The 19297-nt window shown below is 46.4% G+C and overlaps 1 protein-coding gene across 4 annotated transcripts in view; it reads left to right on the forward strand.

Annotated features, from left to right (window-relative positions):
- LOC309529374 (phosphofurin acidic cluster sorting protein 2-like) overlaps positions 1 to 19297 on the forward strand; it is a 182001-nt gene that overhangs the window by 114614 nt on the left and 48090 nt on the right. For all 4 annotated transcript variants that reach the window (XM_082217423.1, XM_082217424.1, XM_082217425.1 and 1 more), the window contains exon 2: positions 4543 to 4630. In XM_082217423.1, the coding sequence (XP_082073549.1) occupies positions 4543 to 4630 (88 nt within the window). The remainder of the gene's footprint in view (positions 1 to 4542; positions 4631 to 19297) is intronic.

Consider the following 19297-nt stretch of genomic DNA (forward strand, 5'->3'; position numbering starts at 1 on the left):
GACTGATGAAAACCCCATTGTAAATATAGACTTCTTAACTGGAGGGCAAAGGCTTAGGGAGCTGTAAAAGTGTGGTTGTTGTAGTAGAAAAAAGCTTTTGGTGGCTTACATCTGCTGTAGTTGCCATTCTGCTCTGGCTCCATCACACAGCTCTCCGGGAACAGATACAATACACCAGAACTGGTTAGTCTTTTGGGGCCAAGGAGCACATTTGGAACTTTTTGGCCGTGCTGTGGGTGCCAGTCACAAAATGGCTGCAGTGGGGGGGGGCGTGGCATAATGCAAAGCAGCTGCCATGTCTAAAAGAGAAAACCTATCGGACCAGAAAATGATGGAAGCAGGGCTCCCCCAGGGGCAGTGGTTTAACAATCTGTCCTTCCCAGGGAACTCTGGGAATTGTTGCTGTACAGGGGGAATAGGGGTCTCCTAACAACTCCCACGCGGGTGGCGCTGTGGGTAAAAGCCTCAGCGCCTAGGGCTTGCCGATCGAAAGGTCGGCGGTTTGAATCCCCGCGGCAGGGTGCGCTCCTGCTGCTCGGTCCCAGCGCCTGCCAACCTAGCAGTTCGAAAGCACCCCCGGGTGCAAGTAGATAAATAGGTACCACTTACCAGCGGGAAGGTAAACGGCGTTCCGTGTGCTGCGCTGGCTCGCCAGATGCAGCTTTGTCACGCTGGCCATGTGACCCGGAAGTGTCTCCGGACAGCGCTGGCCCCCGGCCTATAGATGTGAGATGGGCGCACAAACCCCAGAGTCTGTCAAGACTGGCCCGTTCGGGCAGGGGTACCTTTACCTTTACCTTTAACAACTCCCAAGCCCCCTTAATCAACTACAGTTCCCAGGATTCTTTGGGGAAGCAATGACTACTTAAAGTGGTTTGATACTGCTTTAAATGTATAATGCAGATAGGGCCTTAGTCTGTAAAATGCACTAGAAAATCCCCCCACAGGGGAGGGAGGGAGAAGGAGATGTCAGCCAGTATGGCTTCTTTTCCATTGATGATTATATGCCATCTAAACACACACAGTTTTTCATATGGATTCTTGGATATGTGAGTTTAACGCTAAGCTTTCTAATAGATGTGGGCTAAGAATGCACACTAGATCTCTACTTAATGGCTTACTCAACTCATTTGAGATTTCAGGCATTCTCTTTATGACAGTCAGTCATCTTCAGCGACGCTGGGAGTGAATGGAGAGACTCCATGTTTTCATCTTAAAATGATTTTGCTTTCTTATTCAAGCCCTTTTAATCCCTGCGATTGCAGAAGCTGAATATACCTGCAGTCCTGCGTTTGCTCTCCTGGAACCGAGCAAGACTTCCTCCTGTGTGATCATGTTTGGGAGTGGGCTGCAGCGGGAGGGAGGTTCCTTGCTTGTGAGTAGATGGGGTTTAAATGACCTAGGGTTCAATGCTTTCAAGTTTATCGAGAGAGCAGGGGTGGCGAACCATTTTCATCTTTTGGGGGCAGAGTATCAGTGGTGGACAGGGCTGGAGACAAAAGTGGGTGGAGCGACAAATATGGCTCTTAAATCTCAGTGCAGCAGACTGCATTCTAGCCTTGTAAACGTTAGAGGTTTCTTACACACAGTCCTCTATATCCCGGCAAGCAAAAGCCATTATTATAGATCAAAAATTCATTCTAGCCACAAAAAGGCATTGAATGAGAGAGACTTGGAGACTGACTTGGAGAGAGGAGCTATGCCTTGGGGAGGGGGGGTGGCCATGGGGAAAGTCCGAAGGGCCAGGTAGAGAGGTTTTGGGGGCCACATTCGGCCCCCGGGCCTGAGGTTCCCCACCCCCGAAGTAGAACAATAAAGACAAGCAAAGAAGTGGGTGCTCATGGTGAACGCCACCCACTTAGGATGATCCCTAATTTGGTGAAACAGGGCCAAGCCCCCAGACATGCGTAGGTCACAGGTCAAAGTAGATCCATACTTGCGACACTCCATTTCCAATATCAAGATTCATTATCCGCTGCCCCCAGTAGTATACACAGCAGGATGCTCAGCTCTACCTTCTGAGTGTTTTCTTTCATTTATTCTACAATAGCTTCTCTTCCATTGACTTAAAAGCTAAGAGGGCATTTGTTTTTCAGTTTAATGGTCTTCTTGCAAACCACAATTGTCTATAGCAGGTTATCCCTAGTTCAGAATATACCATGGCAGCTGCAGATCTCTAAAGTTAATAAGCTGAGATAAGGAGGAGGCAAGACCCCCACCAAACACACACACAGAGAGAGAGAGAGAGAGAGAGAGAGAGAGAGAGACTTCTAAAGTTTTCCGATTTCACAAACCAGCCAGCATACAAGCCAGGAAGCCTTCCATTAATTATAGTTTCCCGTTTTGTCCAGGCTGGGAAATTGACACTCTTGAAGAACTATAAAAGGTCTGATCAATTCAGACCTCTGGCAAGGGGGGTTTGTCTTTTCTTTGGCACCCCACTCAGTAGCAAGGAAAGTGAAGGGTGGAAAGAGAAAGAGAAAGAGAAAGAGAAAGAGAGAGAATAGAGTGATCCCACCCACTACAGTCTCTGGCCAGCATGCATCCTCAGATAGAAAAGAGGCTCCCTTCTCCTGCCACAAACTGCGGAAATCCGACTCACACACCACACTGGATTCTGAGGCTCACATGTTTACAAACCTGCCTTGATGAGTATTATTGGCTATGGCTATCGGGAAATCTTCGAGCATATGCTTGTTTGTTTTTAAAAAGAAGGTTCAGTATCTAATAGCAGCTGCCAAAATATTTTTTGGCACGACTTTGGAAGGACTCTAAAGTACCAGATGTTAAAAGCACGGTTAAGATGTGGGATGTTGTGTGTTTGTGTGTGCGTTTGTGGAGAAAGTAACCAATTATATTAAATTGAGAGAGGCCAGAATTTCTACAGATGCCTGCCAAGTAAAATGACTCTTGGGTATATAGTCTTGGTTCTCTACTGGGTTGGTGGGAAAAATGATCCAGAAATTGGTCTTTGCTTTCTGTTGCTGAAGGACTCTTGGACTGCTACAGTTCTTGAGAACTCTGCAGATTAAAGGGCTAGAAAGAATAAGAATAAGAATAGTTGAAGATGCTGAATATTATGGTGACAAGTGTTATTTTCCACCCTACCTGTGCAGTACCAAAATTCGCACATGGCTCTACCTGAACTTTCGAGGTGCATTGCATAGGACAGTTGCCCCATGTCACTTAAATCTACCCACCTGGAGTTAATGCGCAACTACATCTGGACCACTCCTGTCCCCGTACTGATGCCAGCAAAAGGGATGCTGGTGGTACAGATGCGGGGAGTGGGATTCTTCCATCCGCTTTTTACAATGGCAATGTTTAGTGCTGCCCAGGTGCTGTGTGCTGTATCGATCTTGGTATACTCCCCTTTCCACTGCAGCTGCTCCTAGTGCCATCTCAATATTACAAAACTGCCGGTATAATGAAACTGGTCCTGGCATGTTAAGCAAGTATGTGGAATTCATAGATAATCTGGGTCTTCTCTTCCTGGTGGTATTAGGAGCAGTTTTCTTTCTCTGGTGGGCTGCAGCTAGTAGACCCCGTGGAAAAGCACAGGAGGGGAGAGTGTTGTTGTGCATGTGCTTTTCCTACCGGCATCTGGCTGGCCACCATGAGAACAGGATGCTAGACTAGATGGTCTGTTGGCCTGATCCAGCACAGCTCCTCTTATGTTCTGAAAAACCAGAAAGAGATGATGGCTCATATTTTATACTTAATGCACCCAGTCTTCATTTCTGCAACCTGTATTGGTTTTCTTTCTTCCCCTCATCTTGAATGCCTACAATCTGATGTACATGTATTTTTGTTTATTCGTTTTTAAAAATAAATCATGATGCGCAGGAGGGGGGTTGGCATTTCCCTCTCCTCTCCCCAGTTCACGCAGTGCAGGTGGATCAGGGAGAATTGGGCCAAGGGATGCTTGCAAATCCGAGGCAGGACGAAACTTGGGGGAGCCAGCATGACGGGACAAACAGACCAAGAGATTCATGGACTTGCTTGCCAGCTTGGGCTGCCAGCTTATCACTCAACTCCTGTGTCTCTAGCGTTGGATTGGAGCACTGATAATCCATCGTAAAGAGCAGTTGCTTTTTTGCATCACGTGGTTAAAATGCGACTTGTAAATAAGCAGCGTGAATTTATTTTATTTTTGGTTATGTGAAGTTGAGGGCAGGGTTGCTCTGAACCGGGTCGTTTCTATCCAAGCAACGGCAGGGTTAGCTGAGATGTCTGAGCGAAGAGCTGGCCGTGGCTCCTGCTGGGCAGGGATCTCTGCTCCACATGCCCTGCAACTTCCTGTCGGCGCGTAATCCCCCTTAATCCTGCTTTGGCTCTGTTAATTTCCCTCCTTTCCTCTTTTTCCGATCTGCTTTCTCCGTGGCGGTGCACGGCTTCGCCCTCTTCCTCCGCCGGGCAGGCAGCTGCGGGAGCAGCGGTGGCCTGCCGACCTTCCAGGCTGTCTCCAAAGCGCCTCGTACCATGCGGCAGGGGCCCTGGGATGGTGGTTCCTGAATGTGTCCCATTCTCTCTGTCTTACAGGCTGTGCAGTCTCCGCCTGAAGAAGCTGACTGTGCTGAGGGAACTGGACAAGGAGCTCAGCTCTGTGCTCATTGCTGTGAAGATCCAGGTAAGCCGCTGGTCTCGTGTCCTCAGGTATCTCTGGTTATGCGACAGGTGCCTCTCTTTGCCATCTCGCTCCTACCTCCTCTCCATCTTCCAGCTGTTGCTTCTATCCATTGTGCCAGACATCTAGCCCCTGGCCTTTACATGGGGGCTACTTGTTGCTTGTTTTCTGCAAGACTTTTTTTAAAAATAGAGATGGAGGAAGGGCACCACCCTCCATGTCTCTGTACATTGGCCTTTGACTTCTAGGAAACAGCGAGTGTGATAAATGTGTTGGAGCCGGCAGGTTGCTATAGAATGGCGAGATTGTTTAGGAAGGGCCCAGAAGGGCGAAGCATCCTCCTCCTTTGTGCAAAACTTTGTTTACGAGCTTGTGGACTTCCCTAGATTGCTCTGCTGTTGCTTCATTCTTTTTATTTCGAGAAAATAGCTCATCTTGTTCACCTTAAGGCAAGGGAGGGCTATTATTTCGGACACGGAAACTAAGAAAGTGGGGCCAGCCTTTTGCACCCTCTAAGTCAAGGATAGGGAGCCTGCAGCCGTCCAGCTGTTGTGAGACTTCAACTCCCATTTGTGCCAGCCAGCATGGTCAATGGTAAGGGATAATTGGGGTTAGAGTCCGGGAACAGCTGGATCGACAGGTTTTCCATCTTTCTCCTAGCTTCCTATGTTCTAGGAGTTAAATGGAAGCCTAGGGTCTGTTTGGATCTGGGTTTGTGGTCTGTCCTCCCTGGTATGGCTGTATCTTGTTGCTTTCCAGTCCCCTCAGCTGGGAAAAACCCCCCCACAGCTTTCTTTTCCTAGCATCCATCAAACAAAGATTTGCCAAAAATACATAAATTGCACAATCAGATGAATGGAATTAAGCGCGCCAACAGAATTATGCAGATTCATGCGACCCATTTCTGTCTCAAAACTCAGAGTAGAGTTCTACACCAGGAAACCGATCCCCATCAGGCCATCTTGCTAGGAATCGCTGGGATCGTGGCCTCGTTGCTCCAGGGTAGACACCCGCCGAGCACAAATCTCCCTATCTTGGGCCTGCTTCAAATGCTGGACCAAGGGACCGCCTCGTAAAGCAAAGAAGCCATCTCGTAAATGAGACAAACTGCCGTTTTTAATGAAATATTTGCCTATCGCAAGGGAGGCCTTGCATTTTGAACTTTGGAAATGCTGTCAGGGGCGCTTCAGCCTTCTGTGTTTTCTGCTTTTCTTGGATCCCTTCCACCTGGGGATTTTGAATGTGCTGTTCTTGTCCTTTGGGGCTCATAACCTTCTAGGAGTAAAGAAATATATGACTTGCATTACAAGGATATATGGGTACAGTCTCTGCACCGCGCTGAAAGGGTAGGTACCCCGCAGCACTAGAATGCAGCAGCTATTTCGTAGCCTTCAAACACTTAACACACAATGGGATAGGAAGAGGAGGAGAAGGAGGAGAATTTTTGTTCAAGTCTTTATTTAACAAATTTTATGTACTGCTTGATTGTAAGAAAACTTTTGAATTTTTAAGAAACACATTAAAATTATCAGTGGAAACAATTAACACAGGTATTTGAAAATGTTCAGGAATGATTTAAATTAACAGTAGCTAAAAAGAAATAAAGGGCCTGTAACTTGTACATGCCTCTGTAGGCTTTCCTAAACGAAAGTGCTTTGTGCAGGCGGCAGAAAAAGTTCAGCGCCTGCCTCATGTCAATAGGCAAGGAGTTCCATAGTTAGGTGCAGTCAGATGGGTGGGGGTATAAGTAATACATCAGCAGCAGCAGCAGCAGCATTCTGCAGAAGGTATTGAATAAGAACTTTGCTAAATGGGGCGCCGGAAGTAAAAGGATGAGCCTACTCTGCGTCTTATAGTTTTGAGACATGCACTTGCATATGTGCTTAAAACTGAAATGTTTGAATGAGCCAACATGTATTTAAGCAGACACATGTCATAACAGACCAGCCTTCCCCAGCCAACTACCCTTTAGGTGTTGCTGGATGACAACTCTCATCGGACCCAGCCAGCGTAGCCAATAGTGAGAGCTGATGGGAGTTGTCATCCCAACAGCATCTGAAGGCCACTAAGGGACAGCTGATATAGGCAAAATCCAGGGAGCCACAGTTGTATGAAGCTCCCTGGTCGAGTGCACACTTGGTGACAAAGTGAAATTTGTGGCTAGAATTTCTAGCAGTGCCTGGAGTACAGGGGGCGGCAGAGTGGCCCCTTCTCCTTCTCTGACAGCTCCTTAGCTCTCGTTTTTAGAAGACTATATTGGGCACTGTTTAGCTAAAGTTGAGGACAATCAGGACATGTGATGGTGCTGTCATTAACAGATCTCTTCTTTGCCCTCCCCTTCTAAAATGCATGCATTGTTCGTAGGAAGGAGGGGGAAATCTTCTGGATCTCTTTAATAATGATTTGTGCCCAGGTAGTAGATAGTTATTACAATAGCACTTTGGTGTGGGAAACAGCCCCATAGAGCAGGGTGGATGGGTGGGTGGGCAGAAGGTAGATCTCAGTCTACTGCTAGATTTCTGGGCATTGTGCAAAAGATCAGCAAAGATCTCTTTAATGTTCCCAACGAAATGATCGCTCCCATCCCCTTCAACGTAGACTGCTGAAATGAAGGAAACTTGAGCTAACCAGGTATGGTTGCAGTCTTTTTCTGCGGAAGCCCAGTGAGCTCAGCCCTGTGCTAGCAGCATCCTGCTATTTAAATTTAAAATTTGTGGCTTTTGTACCAGGCCCCAGTTGTTGGATCTCTGGGTTTTAGAAAAACGCAAGAGTAGATCCTGCAAGCCTGAAATCTGCCCGCCCCTGCCACAGAAGAGCTTTTTGGAAAAGCTGCCTTATACTGGAACCACTCATTGTCCATTGAGCCTAGTGTTGTCAGCTCTGACTGGCAGGAGCTCCCCAGGTTCTCAGGACATTGTATCTCCTTCCACCCAATCCTCCCCACTCCACCCTAGTGTCAGCCACTGAGCTGCAGCTCCCTCCCTTTCTTGCACGCCTGTTGGCAAATCCTTTCAAGTTGAAGAGAACTTGTGGTTTGTTCTGAAAGGCATTATCTCCCGACCCCTATCCCCAAGTCTTCCCAGACTTCCAGTGTTCCCTTCCTAGTGAATGTGTCAAGAGAAGGATGGTTGTATTGAAAGAAAAAAGTGGAAGAGCTCAGTCAGTAGAGCATGAGGTTGATAATCTCAGGGTTATGAGTTCAAGTCCCATGTTGGGCACAAAAGGGGTTGGACTAGATGATCCTTCTGGTCCCTGCCAACTCTACGGTCCTATGATTCTGTATTGCTGAGCAGACATATTTGGATCTTTACCTCAGTACGCAGCAAGACTCTGTCCTCCTTCTCTAGTCAAGGTTTATTTAATTGCTTGCTTGCGTATTTATTTTGTAAACCACTTGCTCAGAAAATAAATTCTCTAAGCAATGTATAAGTGCATGTTTATGTGTGTGTATACAGTCATACCATGGGTTACAGACGCTTCAGGTTGTGGTTTTTGGGTTGCAGACTGCTGAAACCCGGAAGCACCGGAACGGGTTACTTCCAGGTTTCGGCGGGCGCGCATGCACAGAAGCGCTAAATCGTCCTCTGCACATGCGCAGACACACCGAATTGCAACCCGCGTGTGCGCAGACACACCGCTGCAGATTGCGAACATGCATCCCGCACGGATCACGTTCACAACCTGTGCGTCCACTGTACACCAAATATACATAAAACCGTAATTAAAATCACAATAAAATCAATAAAATGTTGGAAACAAGTGTTAGCTAAATCATTAGGCTTTCTGAAACGGAAAAGTTTCCAGTGGGCACCTAGAAAGCGCAGCGAAGGTGCTGACCGAATGTCAATTCCCCGATCCGCTGACCTTCTCCCTCATTCTGCAGCAAGCGGAGCAGAGCAAGATGGGTGCATAAATTCCTTTGATGGAAATAAAGGCCTTGCCACCCCCTCCCTCTCCCAGCTTCCTGGCTGTGCCCTTCTTGTGCTCTTGTCAGCTGTTTAGTAAAGCCGCTGATGCTCCCGACAGCAGGCTGGGGCGAAGGGCCGGCGAGAGCTTTGCGTCCTGCCCGGGCGTTTCTGTGCACTGCAGTCATTAGGATTTAAATCTGGGATTAGTAGCCGAAGCTGGTGTGTGTTTTAAAGTCGCCCTGGGAACTGGTCTTCACATGCATATCGAGGGTTGTCTGAATGGCATGTCCGAATGGGAGCCACAGGGAGGCATGGTGCGCAGAGAACAGCTGGCCATGTGACACCCACATTGGATGGAGACGTTTCACAGCCATGCTTGGAAATCTATGTGTTGTGCATAAGGCCCAACCTCAAAGAAAACTAGTGAGACTCTAATATGGCAGGTTGTGGTGGAGGTTTGTAGGAACAACCATGTTTATTGAGTCAAATTCAGCCATGATATGAGGCAGAAAATTTTCTAGTGCTTTATTTTTCTGCAGAAAAATTGCTGGCTGCAAAGAATTGGCAAGCTTGGCAGTTTCAGAGTTTTTAGCTTTGTTTACCAATTACAAGGTGGTTTTTTTTAATCGTACATACTAAATTAGATCATTCTCTAGGGTCGGGCTTGGGAACTTGTGGCCCTCCAGATGTTCTTGACCTACAACTCCCAGCATTGGGAGCTGTAGTTTGGAGGTGGTTGGAGGATGGATGGCGGCTAACAGATTGAGGTTGAATCCTGACAAGACAGAAGTACTGTTGGGGGGGACAGGGGGGCGGGGGTGGAGGACTCCCTGGTCCTGAATGGGATAACTGTTCCCCTAAAGGACCAGGTGCACAGCCTGGGAGTCATTTTGGATTCACAGCTGTCCATGGAGGCGCAGGTAAATTCCGTGTCCGGGGCAGCTGTCTACCAGCTCCACCTGGTACGCAGGCTAAGACCCTACCTGCCCTCAGACTGTCTCACCATGCTCTAATAATAATAATAATAATAATAATTATTATTATTATTATTATTATTATTATTATTATTATTATTATTTATTTGTACCCCGCCCATCTGGTTTCCCCAGCCACTCTACAAAGACCAAAAATACACTAAGATGTCACACATTAAAAATTTCCCTGAACAGGGCTGCCTTCAGATGTCTTCTGAGTGTCAGGTAGTTGTTTACCCCTTTGACATCTGATGGGAGGGCGTTCCACAGGGCGGGCGCCACTACCGAGAAGGCCCTCTGCCTGGTTCCCTGTAGCTTTGCTTCTCGCAGCGAGGGAACTGCCAGAAGGCCCTCGGTGCTGGACCTCAGCGTCCGGGCAGAACGATGGGGGTGGAGACGCACCTTCAGGTATACTGGGCCAAGGCTGTTTAGGGCTTTAAAGATCAATACCAACACTTTGAATTGTACTCGGAAACGTACTGGGAGCCAATGTAGGTCTTTTAAGACCGGTGTTATGTGGTCTTGGCGGCCACCCCCAGTCACCAGTCTAGCTGCCGCATTCTGGATTAGTTGTAGTTTCCAGGTCACCTTCAAAGGTAGCCCCACGTAGAGCACATGGCAGTAGTCCAAGCGGGAGATAGAGCATGCACCACTCTGGCGAGACAGTCCTCTGGTTACGTAAACTTCAGGATGCATGCACGGCAAACCTGGAAGTATTTTACTGGGTTTTGCCATGCGCGCATGCGCAGAAGTAGTCGGAAGCAGTGTCCAGGCAGAAACTGGTAAAATGTCAGGGGAATCTGGACATGGCAGCCCATGGCAGCTGTGTCTTTTGCTGATTTTCCTTAAACATAGCTTTAAAAATTGTCAATTTTTCTTTTGCCTTTTCGCAAAACGCTTGTGTCCGGATTTTTGAAATATGGCAGCCTTAGTATGTTCTCTTCTCAAGGCTCCGATTTGCACCTCAGCAAAGAATATAACATGCAATGGCAACGATATTAACAATCCTTAAGCCAAGTCAGTTAAAACAGTTTATATCAGTGTAAACCACCAACCGCTTATATACGACTCTTTATATGTGGTATATAAATCTGTAAAGCAAAACAAACAAACAATTCTAAGAGAGCAACCTTTAAGCAAAAACGGTCCAAAGCACACAAGCAACATTGAGGCCATAAGCACCTCCACGGGGAGGAAATTCTACAGCCTAGGGGACAGCACAGAAAAGGCCCTGTCTCTTGCACCCGCCAGTCAAATCTGTCTGACAGGTGGGCATGCAAGCAGGACTTCCAAGGCAGATTTTAACAACCTGACAGGTTTGTATTGGTGTCTGTCAGAGTTTGTCAACCTTTTAGGGGCCCAAACGAGAAAACACAAACACACACTTATTATACTCACATGCGAATCCTTAAAGGGCCAACCCCTGGCTGAAAGGTGAGCGAAATCCTGGAGGATTTCTGCAGCTGGCTGAAGTGTTGAGCTGGGCTGTCCACAACACTGTTTTCTTTACCCCACAGTCATAACGCCCTGCCCTATGTATGCCATAGACCCAGGAGATGTTGGCTTCTACTAAGTCAGCCCATTGGTCCCCTTAGTTTAATATTGTCTACACCAGGGTAGCCAGCATGCCTTGTGGCCTCCAGATGTTTTGGTCTTCAAATCCCATCAGCTGCAGTCAGCGTGGTGAATAGCCAGGGATGCTGGAAGCTGTAGTCCCAAATATATGGATGGCATCGTGTTGCCAACCCTGGTCTGCGTTGACTGACATCAGCTCTCAAGGCAGGGGTCTCTCCCAGTCCTAGCTGGAGATGTTGGAGGCTTTGCACTGTGGGAAATTTAAATGGTGATGATAGGAAATCCATCCACCCAGCTGTGTCTTCTGTTGGGGTGGGTGGGATACGTGGATGTTGACAACAGGCCCAGTATGAACTGTTCCAGATTTGGACTACTCCAAAAGAAGGGTGAGACTTTCTTCCTGTGCCTGCTGTTCCCTTCTGCGATTGCATCTGTAGGATCCACAGTCTGCAGGTTCTTAGTAGCAGAATGAGAAAACGCTTGGGGTGGTTACGTGGGTTCCGGTTGTAGCCCCTGGAGGTGTGGTTTTTCTGCACGTCTGTATACAGTCATACCTCAGGTTAAAGTAGCTTCAGTTTGAGCGTTTTCAGGTTCCGTGGCGACCCAGAAGTAACAGAACAGGTTACTTCCAGGTTTTGCCGCTCAAGCATGCGCAGATGCTCAAAATGACGTCACGCACATGCGCAGAAGCAGCGAATCGCAACCCGCAGACGTGGGTTGCGTTCTGCTCAGGGTGCGAACGGGGCTCCGGAACGGATCCCATTCGCATCCAGAGGTACCACTCTACAGTGGTACCTCGGGTTAAGTACTTAATTCGTTCCGGAGGTCTGTTCTTAACCAGAAACTGTTCTTAACCTGAAGCACCACTTTAGCTAATGGGGCCTCCCGCTGCTGCTGCGCCGCCGGAGCACGATTTCTGTTCTCATCCTGAAGCAAAGTTCTTAACCCAAGGTACTATTTCTGGGTTAGCGGAATCTGTAACCTGAAGTGTATGTAACCTGAAGCGTATGTAACCTGAGGTACCACTGTACTCAGAATTTTCCGGCGATAACAAGAACCGAGTGTGTCAGGGCTTGGTTCGTGCTGAAAATAGGAGTAGGTGGCAAAAATAGGTTCTGAGAGTCAGAGGCGCTGAATGTGGGACTATATCTGAACTGAGTGCTAAGAAGGCCGTTTATCTGCCGGCTTAAATTCTAATGTTTTAAAACAATTTAGCTAATGTCTGTAGCAGCTGTGATACTAACTATGTCCTCTACTCTTGCCATCAGTGTAGTATTTTTCCATTGTAAAGTTTGAATGCTGCCACCGTCAGACGCCTGTGACAGCAAATGCCATTGTTAGAGCAGATTGGAGAGATGCCAGCGTGAACATGAAGACTTATCATGGCTTGGGTTTTTATTCCATTAAAAATTAATGGATTTCTTAAGCAACTCCGCATACCTCATTATACTCCTTTTTCATAGTTTGCATCTAATTTTTCAGGACTTGCAAATCGTATGGTTCTTATTAGAGTTTACTTGCATCATTTTTGCACCCTGGATTGCAGCGGCTTTTTAATGCAGTAAAGAGGAATGATTTTTCCCCCCTTTCCCCTACCGTTTTGTTTGTGCTTGTGTCTCAAATGACTGGAGGGATTTCTTTGAAACCAACCAGAAACATGTTCAGAAAACAAGAAAACATATGCCCCAAAGGGGGAACATTTCTCAAGACTTTTTAGTATCTGGGACACACAGCCGCAGCCGCAGAATGGAAATGGCTTTGAGAATGCATTGTGGAGGCCTTTTGCCATTCAAAACATTGGCTAGGCTGGAAGTGCCCAGTCCTGAGAGATGGGAGTCTGTTAGGAATACAAATAGGGACATCTGGTTGACAGCAATCCCCCCCCCATGCCGGCTTAATCATGTTGCTGTGGCCTGCAATGATGGCTGGGGTTTGTGTGGCTACCATCCTGAAAATCCTGCCATATGGCACAAGTGTCCATACCTCTTTATTTTATTTTTTATTAATTAAATTTATATCCCACCCTTCATCCGAAGATCTCAGGGCCGTTCACAAGATAAAAATACGAAATAAAAGCACAGAATGGTTAAAACAAAACAATAAACCCCCTCCCACAAGCACATATAAAAGGCCAAGGAATATTAATCAGACAAAGACCTGGTTAAAGAGGAACGTTTTCGCCTGGCGCCTGAAGATGTATAATGAAGGCACCAGGTGAACCTCCCTAGGGGGAGCATTTCACAAATGGAGCCACCACAGAAAAGGCCCCGTTATCGTGTTGCTGCCCTCCAGACCTCTCGTGGAGGAGGCACACGAAGAAGGGCCTCAGGGGATGGTCACAGAGTCAGGGAGGGGGTTCTTTGTCTTCAAAATATTCTGATACCTAGGTTGGTGGCAGGGATGTTATGGGGAGACTGATGTGACTCATCATTTGCCCTTTCCGAAAGGAGCTCAGGGCGTGGGGTATGTTCTTCTCCTCACCATCACCTATTTTATTCCCACAATAACTCTGTGAAGGTGGCAACTGATCCCAGGTCACTCTCTGAGGTTTATGGCTGAGGTAAAGGCTGAATGGGGATCTTTAAATCTGGGTGTCTCTAGGCCTAATCCAACCCTGCAATCCCACAGCTTTGCTTTTGCTGCACTCCCTGTTTGGTCATTCAGAGTAACACAGGAAGGTTTAAAGTGGGCAGTGGCAAGCATGCGGCTGCCTGCTCCATCCTAACCATCTCATTTTGAGCATGAAGGGGGTTGTAAGTGTGTTCGGCTGAACCTTGTTTGTTTGGAGCATTTGTGCCCCAATTTGTTCAGCCGAAAAAGGTTCTTGGAGTGGCGAAAATGCTGACTAATTGAAATCTGCAAACTGATGCAGAAATGTGGAGAACTGGGCTGGAGGAAAACACACAAGGTTGACGGATTTGCCCAGCCCTAGCAAGCCCTTGGATCGACAGCTTCCACATCCTGCCAGCCTTTGTAGAAAGGTGGACCTTCTATAGGAGTACCTGACAGCTGCCTCTCCCAGCTCCACCACCTGGGCGAGGGTTGGCGATGTCGATAGCATAGTGATGAGGATGGTGGATGGACCATGGGCTGAATTACGTCTGGCCTAATTTGAAATGGAGCCACCCCACTTCCTTATCCCCCATCCCGCTTTGAGAATTGGTGGGAGCTGAGTGGAGGGATGAAACAGCAAGGAGTCTGAAGTAGTCACGGCCTATGGCAGGAATGGGAAACCTGTGGCCTTCCAGATATTATTGGATGGTGCTTCCCATCACGCCTGACCATTGACCATACTGACCGAGGCTGAGCCCAACAGCATCTGAATGGCCACAGGTTCTGAATCTCTGGTTCTGGGTTGGAGTAGAAGCATCCTGCTCTCTTGATGCTCAGAAGACAGGGATGGGGAATTTCTTTCTTTTTTAAAAAATAATTTTTATTAAGAATTTCAACATAACAAATTATCAAAGCATATCATCTTCACCCCCCCAAATTTTTTCCCCTCCCCCCCAGGAACCCCCCCCCAAGACTTCCCTCAGTTCCTCTTTCTGATTTTTCAGCACATGTTATTCTCTGCATAATATAAAATTGTAAAGATCCTTAAATTACCGGTATCTGTCTATTATGTTGACAGTCAATAAATTTGTGTATGTTTATTCAAAACCTGCCAAGGAGTCCAATTCATTTTGTTGTTTTTTTTAAGTAGTTTGTAAAGGGTTCCCATTCTTCTTTAAAGTCACAGTTGTCTTTGTCTCGCAATTTGTGTGTCAATTTTGCCAATTCCGCATAATGCATCAATTTCTCTTGGCCCTGTTCTTTTGTCGGGATCTCCTCATTCTTCCATCCTTGTGCTATTAAGACTCTTGCCTTAATTTCAAGCTGTGAGGCTACATGTGGCCCTCCAAGCACTCTATGTGGCCCTCAAAACTCTCCCCAGGCCACACACCCCGCTGACCATGCTTTGCACTCCTGAGTGTTTTTGCCTGCCTTGAATGTGTCATTGATGGTGCCTCTTGCTTGCTGGATGTAGAGAAAAGGGGGTGTTAGTGTGTGTAGAAACCAGTCCACTGTACAAAAATGAAATCGACATTGGTTGTCAGTTTCCCATCACTAGCATGCAGCCCTTAAAAGATTGCCCAAAATGGAAAGTGGCCCTTGAACTGAAAATGTTTTCCAATTCCTGTTGTAAGAGTTCAGGACAGTATAGGGAACCTCCTGGTGGCGCTGGGGTTGTTGTTGTTTAGTCGTTTAGTCGTGTCCGACTCTTTGTGACCCCATGGACCAGAGCACGCCAGGCACTCCTGTCTTCCACTGCCTCCCGCAGTTTGGTCAAACTCATGCTGGTTGCTTCAAGAACACTGTCCAACCACCTTGTCCTCTGTCGTCCCCTTCTCCTTGTGCCCTCCATCTTTCCCAACATCAGGGTCTTTTCCAGGGAGTCTTCTCTTCTCATGAGGTGGCCAAAGTACTGGAGCCTAAGCTTCAGGATCTGTCCTTCCAGTGAGCACTCAGGGCTGATTTCCTTAAGAATGGAGAGGTTTGATCTTCTTGCAGTCCATGGGACTCTCAAGAGTCTCCTCCAGCACCATAATTCAAAAGCATCAATTCTTCGGCGATCAGCCTTCTTTATGGTCCAGCTCTCACTTCCATACATCACTACTGGGAAAACTATAGCTTTAACTATACGGACCTAATGAGTAAAACTGAAGTTTGGAGAGCTGCTGTGTTCCTCTCCTGCTTCCTGCCAGGGAGGAGATAGAAAAGACAGGGAGGCAGAAGCTGAGGCCAGTCCAGGCTCATTTCCTATTTGCATTTGATTTCCACAGCACAAAATGCTTCCCGGCATGAATAATTACAGAGGCAGAGGAACAAAAACAACTTGTTAACTCAATTTGTGGGTGATTATTTAGGTGTCACAACCAGCTGTTAAGAGGGTGGGATAATAACACCCAAAGAACAGAGAGGGAATAAAAATAAGGGCAAGAAATTAACACAACAAGCCATTCAGCTGAAAGCAGTGCTACCAAAGTCGCTTTTGAGAAAGCTGAGATGACCATGTCATGTGATTGAAACAGTGCGGAAACATTTAGTTCCCAAATTTTTGGCCAATTTATGAAAAGAGATTCATATATTCGGTAAATGGACGTGCACTTCAGCCCAAACGAAGGAGGCATTCCATAGCTTCACCACCGACACCTAGAATCATAGAATCATAGAATCATAGAGTTGGAAGAGACCACAAGGGCCATTGAGTCCAACCCCCCTGCCAAGCAGGAAACACCATCAGAGCACTCCTGACATATGGTTGTCAAGCCTCTGCTTAAAGACCTCCAAAGTAGGAGACTCTACCACACTCCTTGGCAGCAAATTCCACTGTCGAACAGCTCTTACTGTCAGGAAGTTCTTCCTAATGTTTAGGTGGAATCGTCTTTCTTGTAGTTTGGATCCATTGCTCTGTGTTTATTCTCTGGACCTCTTCCTTTCAGGTCAGTCTGTATCTACCACAGCACTGGAAATGACCCATAGCTCAGTAGGTAGAGCATGAGACTCTTAATCTCAGGGTCATGGATGTGAACCCCACATTGAGCGAAGGATACCTGCATTTCAAGAGGTTGGAGCAGATGACCCTCATGTTCCCTACAATTCTACGATAGTTCTTTGTTATCTTGGCTCATGATCTGTGGATCTTAGGAGCTTTGAAATCAGGTGTTTGGGCTTCCAGCCACGTTTGGAGCAGTGCCCCTGCAACAGGCTAAGAAAATTTCATTCTCAACATAAGCAGAAACATTTTGGTGGATCCTATTGTGGTTTTGCTGAACTACAGTTTCCGTTATCCCTGAACATTGGTTGTCCTTGCTGGGACTGACCGAAGTCCAGCAGCAACCTCTGGAGGGCCACAGCTCTGTATTACTATGAATTTTGGCAGCCACTGTCATTTGCAGATGACACCAAACTGGGAGGGGTAACTAATGTCACAGAAGGCAGAATCGGAATTCAAAAGGATCTTAACGTATTAGAAAACTGGGAGCAAGCTAACAAAATGAATTTCCATAGGGACAAATGTAAGGTTCTGCACTTAGGCAAGAAGAACCAGATGCACAAATACAGGATGGGGAACACCTGGCTTACTAGCAGTACATGTGAAAAGGATCTAGGGGTCTTGGTGGACCAGAAGCTTAACATGAGTCAACAGTGTGATGCAGCAGCAAAAAAGGCTAATGCTATCCTAGGATGCATGAACAGAAGTATAGATCAAGGGAAGTAATAGTAGCACTCTATTCTGCCTTAGTCAGACCACACTTGGAATACTGTGTCCAATTCTGGGTACCACGATTTAAGAAGGATGTTGACAATCTGGAACGTGTGCAGAGGAGGGCAACCAAGATTATCAAGGGTCTGGAAACAGATAGGTATTGGATTCTTATCCCATTATACATGACTAAGCCATTTCTCACCTTCTCATCCCTTGCCTTTTCCTTTTAAGACCTATTGCAGTCGTTAAGAGTCGTCAACAGGCTCATCTCAGCTATCTGCCAATCTCCCATTCCCACCACCCTTCTGAGTAATACCCCTCCCCACCTTCTCACTATATAGAAGGATCTGGCAACTTCTGTTTCAGTGTATCTGAAGAAGTGTGCATGCACACGAAAGCTCATACCAAGAACTAACTTAGTTGGTCTTTAAGGTGCTACTGGAAGGAATTTTTTTATTTTGACTAAGGGTCTGGAAACTAAGCCTTACGAGGATCGTTTAGCTTGGGAAAGAGGAGACAGAGAGGAGCTGTGATAGCCATCTTCAAATATCTTAAGGGCTGTCACATGGAAGACGGAGCATGTTTGGCTTCAAGTTGCAAGAAAGGAGATTCCGACTAAACATTCGGAGAAACTTTCTGACAATAAGAGCTGTTCAGCAGTGGAGCAAACTCCCATGAGAGGTGGTGGACTCTCCTTCCTTGGAGGTTTTTAAGCAGAGGTTGGATGGCCAATTGTCATGGATGCTTTAGCTGAGATTCCTGCATTGCAGGGGGTTTGGACTAGATGACCCTTGGGGTCCCTTCCAACTCTTAAGATTCTATGGTTGATAGGGATGAGGGAGAAATTCCATTTAGTTCACATTTAAAGGTGAACCTGCCAAATCCATGCCTTCCAAAATAATATGCATGCCTTCCTTCAAAATTTGCTTTTTTCCGAAATTTGCAATGCAGTTTTCCAGGCAATTGAAGTATACACAAACATTGCTATGGTAAAGTGTGCATAAAAATCCATATATTAGTGGAAATAACATACAAATGCATTATAGGAAGAAATGTGTATAGTAGGGGAAATTACATACAAAAATCTGCTTGTTAGTAGAATGTCCTAGTAAGATGCTGGCAAATTTCATGACTATAATATAATATAATATAATATAATATAATATAAATGCAAGTTGCTGCAGAAATGTGGAGAATGGAATTTAAGGTTGGGAAAATGAGAAACCGACAGGTCCATACATCCCTACTGTTTGAGATACTGGTTCTTGTTCTCTCGATATTTTTGGGTCTCTGTTGATGGGAAGGATATTTGTATCCAGAGTTATATTAATGTGGGTTAAGTAAGTTATGTAAAGACATATTTAACTGTGAATCGAGAGGGCTCCATAAATTGGAGAACAGGATGGTAGATAACTGCACTTCAAAGATCTTCAAAGAATGCCAGTTAGTTTTCTTTCTGGTAGTCAAGAGCTTCTGAAAACATCCCAGATACTTTCGATTCCTGTCGGGAAGGTGGTTCTCAAGCGTTCCCTTTGTTCTTTAAAGAGTCTTTTTCAAAAATGCTTTACCATTAGGGGTGCATCTTTGCAGCCATGGTGGTTCCACCTTCCACTCTTAGATCTACACTTTACATCAAATGGCTTCCCGGGATAAGCTGTTTCTGCCTCCCCATTGAAGGGAAGTGTTCATTCTGACAGACAGTCTCACTCCCAGCAAGTGATCTCTCTAGTCCTCTCCAGATTGCCATTATTGTGTAGGACAGGATTCATTCGCATACCGGAAATTTATATTTGAGCAATTAAAGTGGATTAAAGCACTCTGGCACAACAAATCCACTCCCTCCCCCCTATAAAACCCCTGACTTTTTGCAATTAGGAGAGTGACAGGGATAAACGTCTGATTAACAGGAAGATGTATAACCCTCATCCAAGCAAATCAGAATGAATGTTCATTCGCATGTAAC

The sequence above is a fragment of the Podarcis vaucheri genome (assembly GCF_965113315.1).
Source record: "Podarcis vaucheri genome assembly, chromosome: 3".
NCBI lineage: Eukaryota > Metazoa > Chordata > Lepidosauria > Squamata > Lacertidae > Podarcis > Podarcis vaucheri.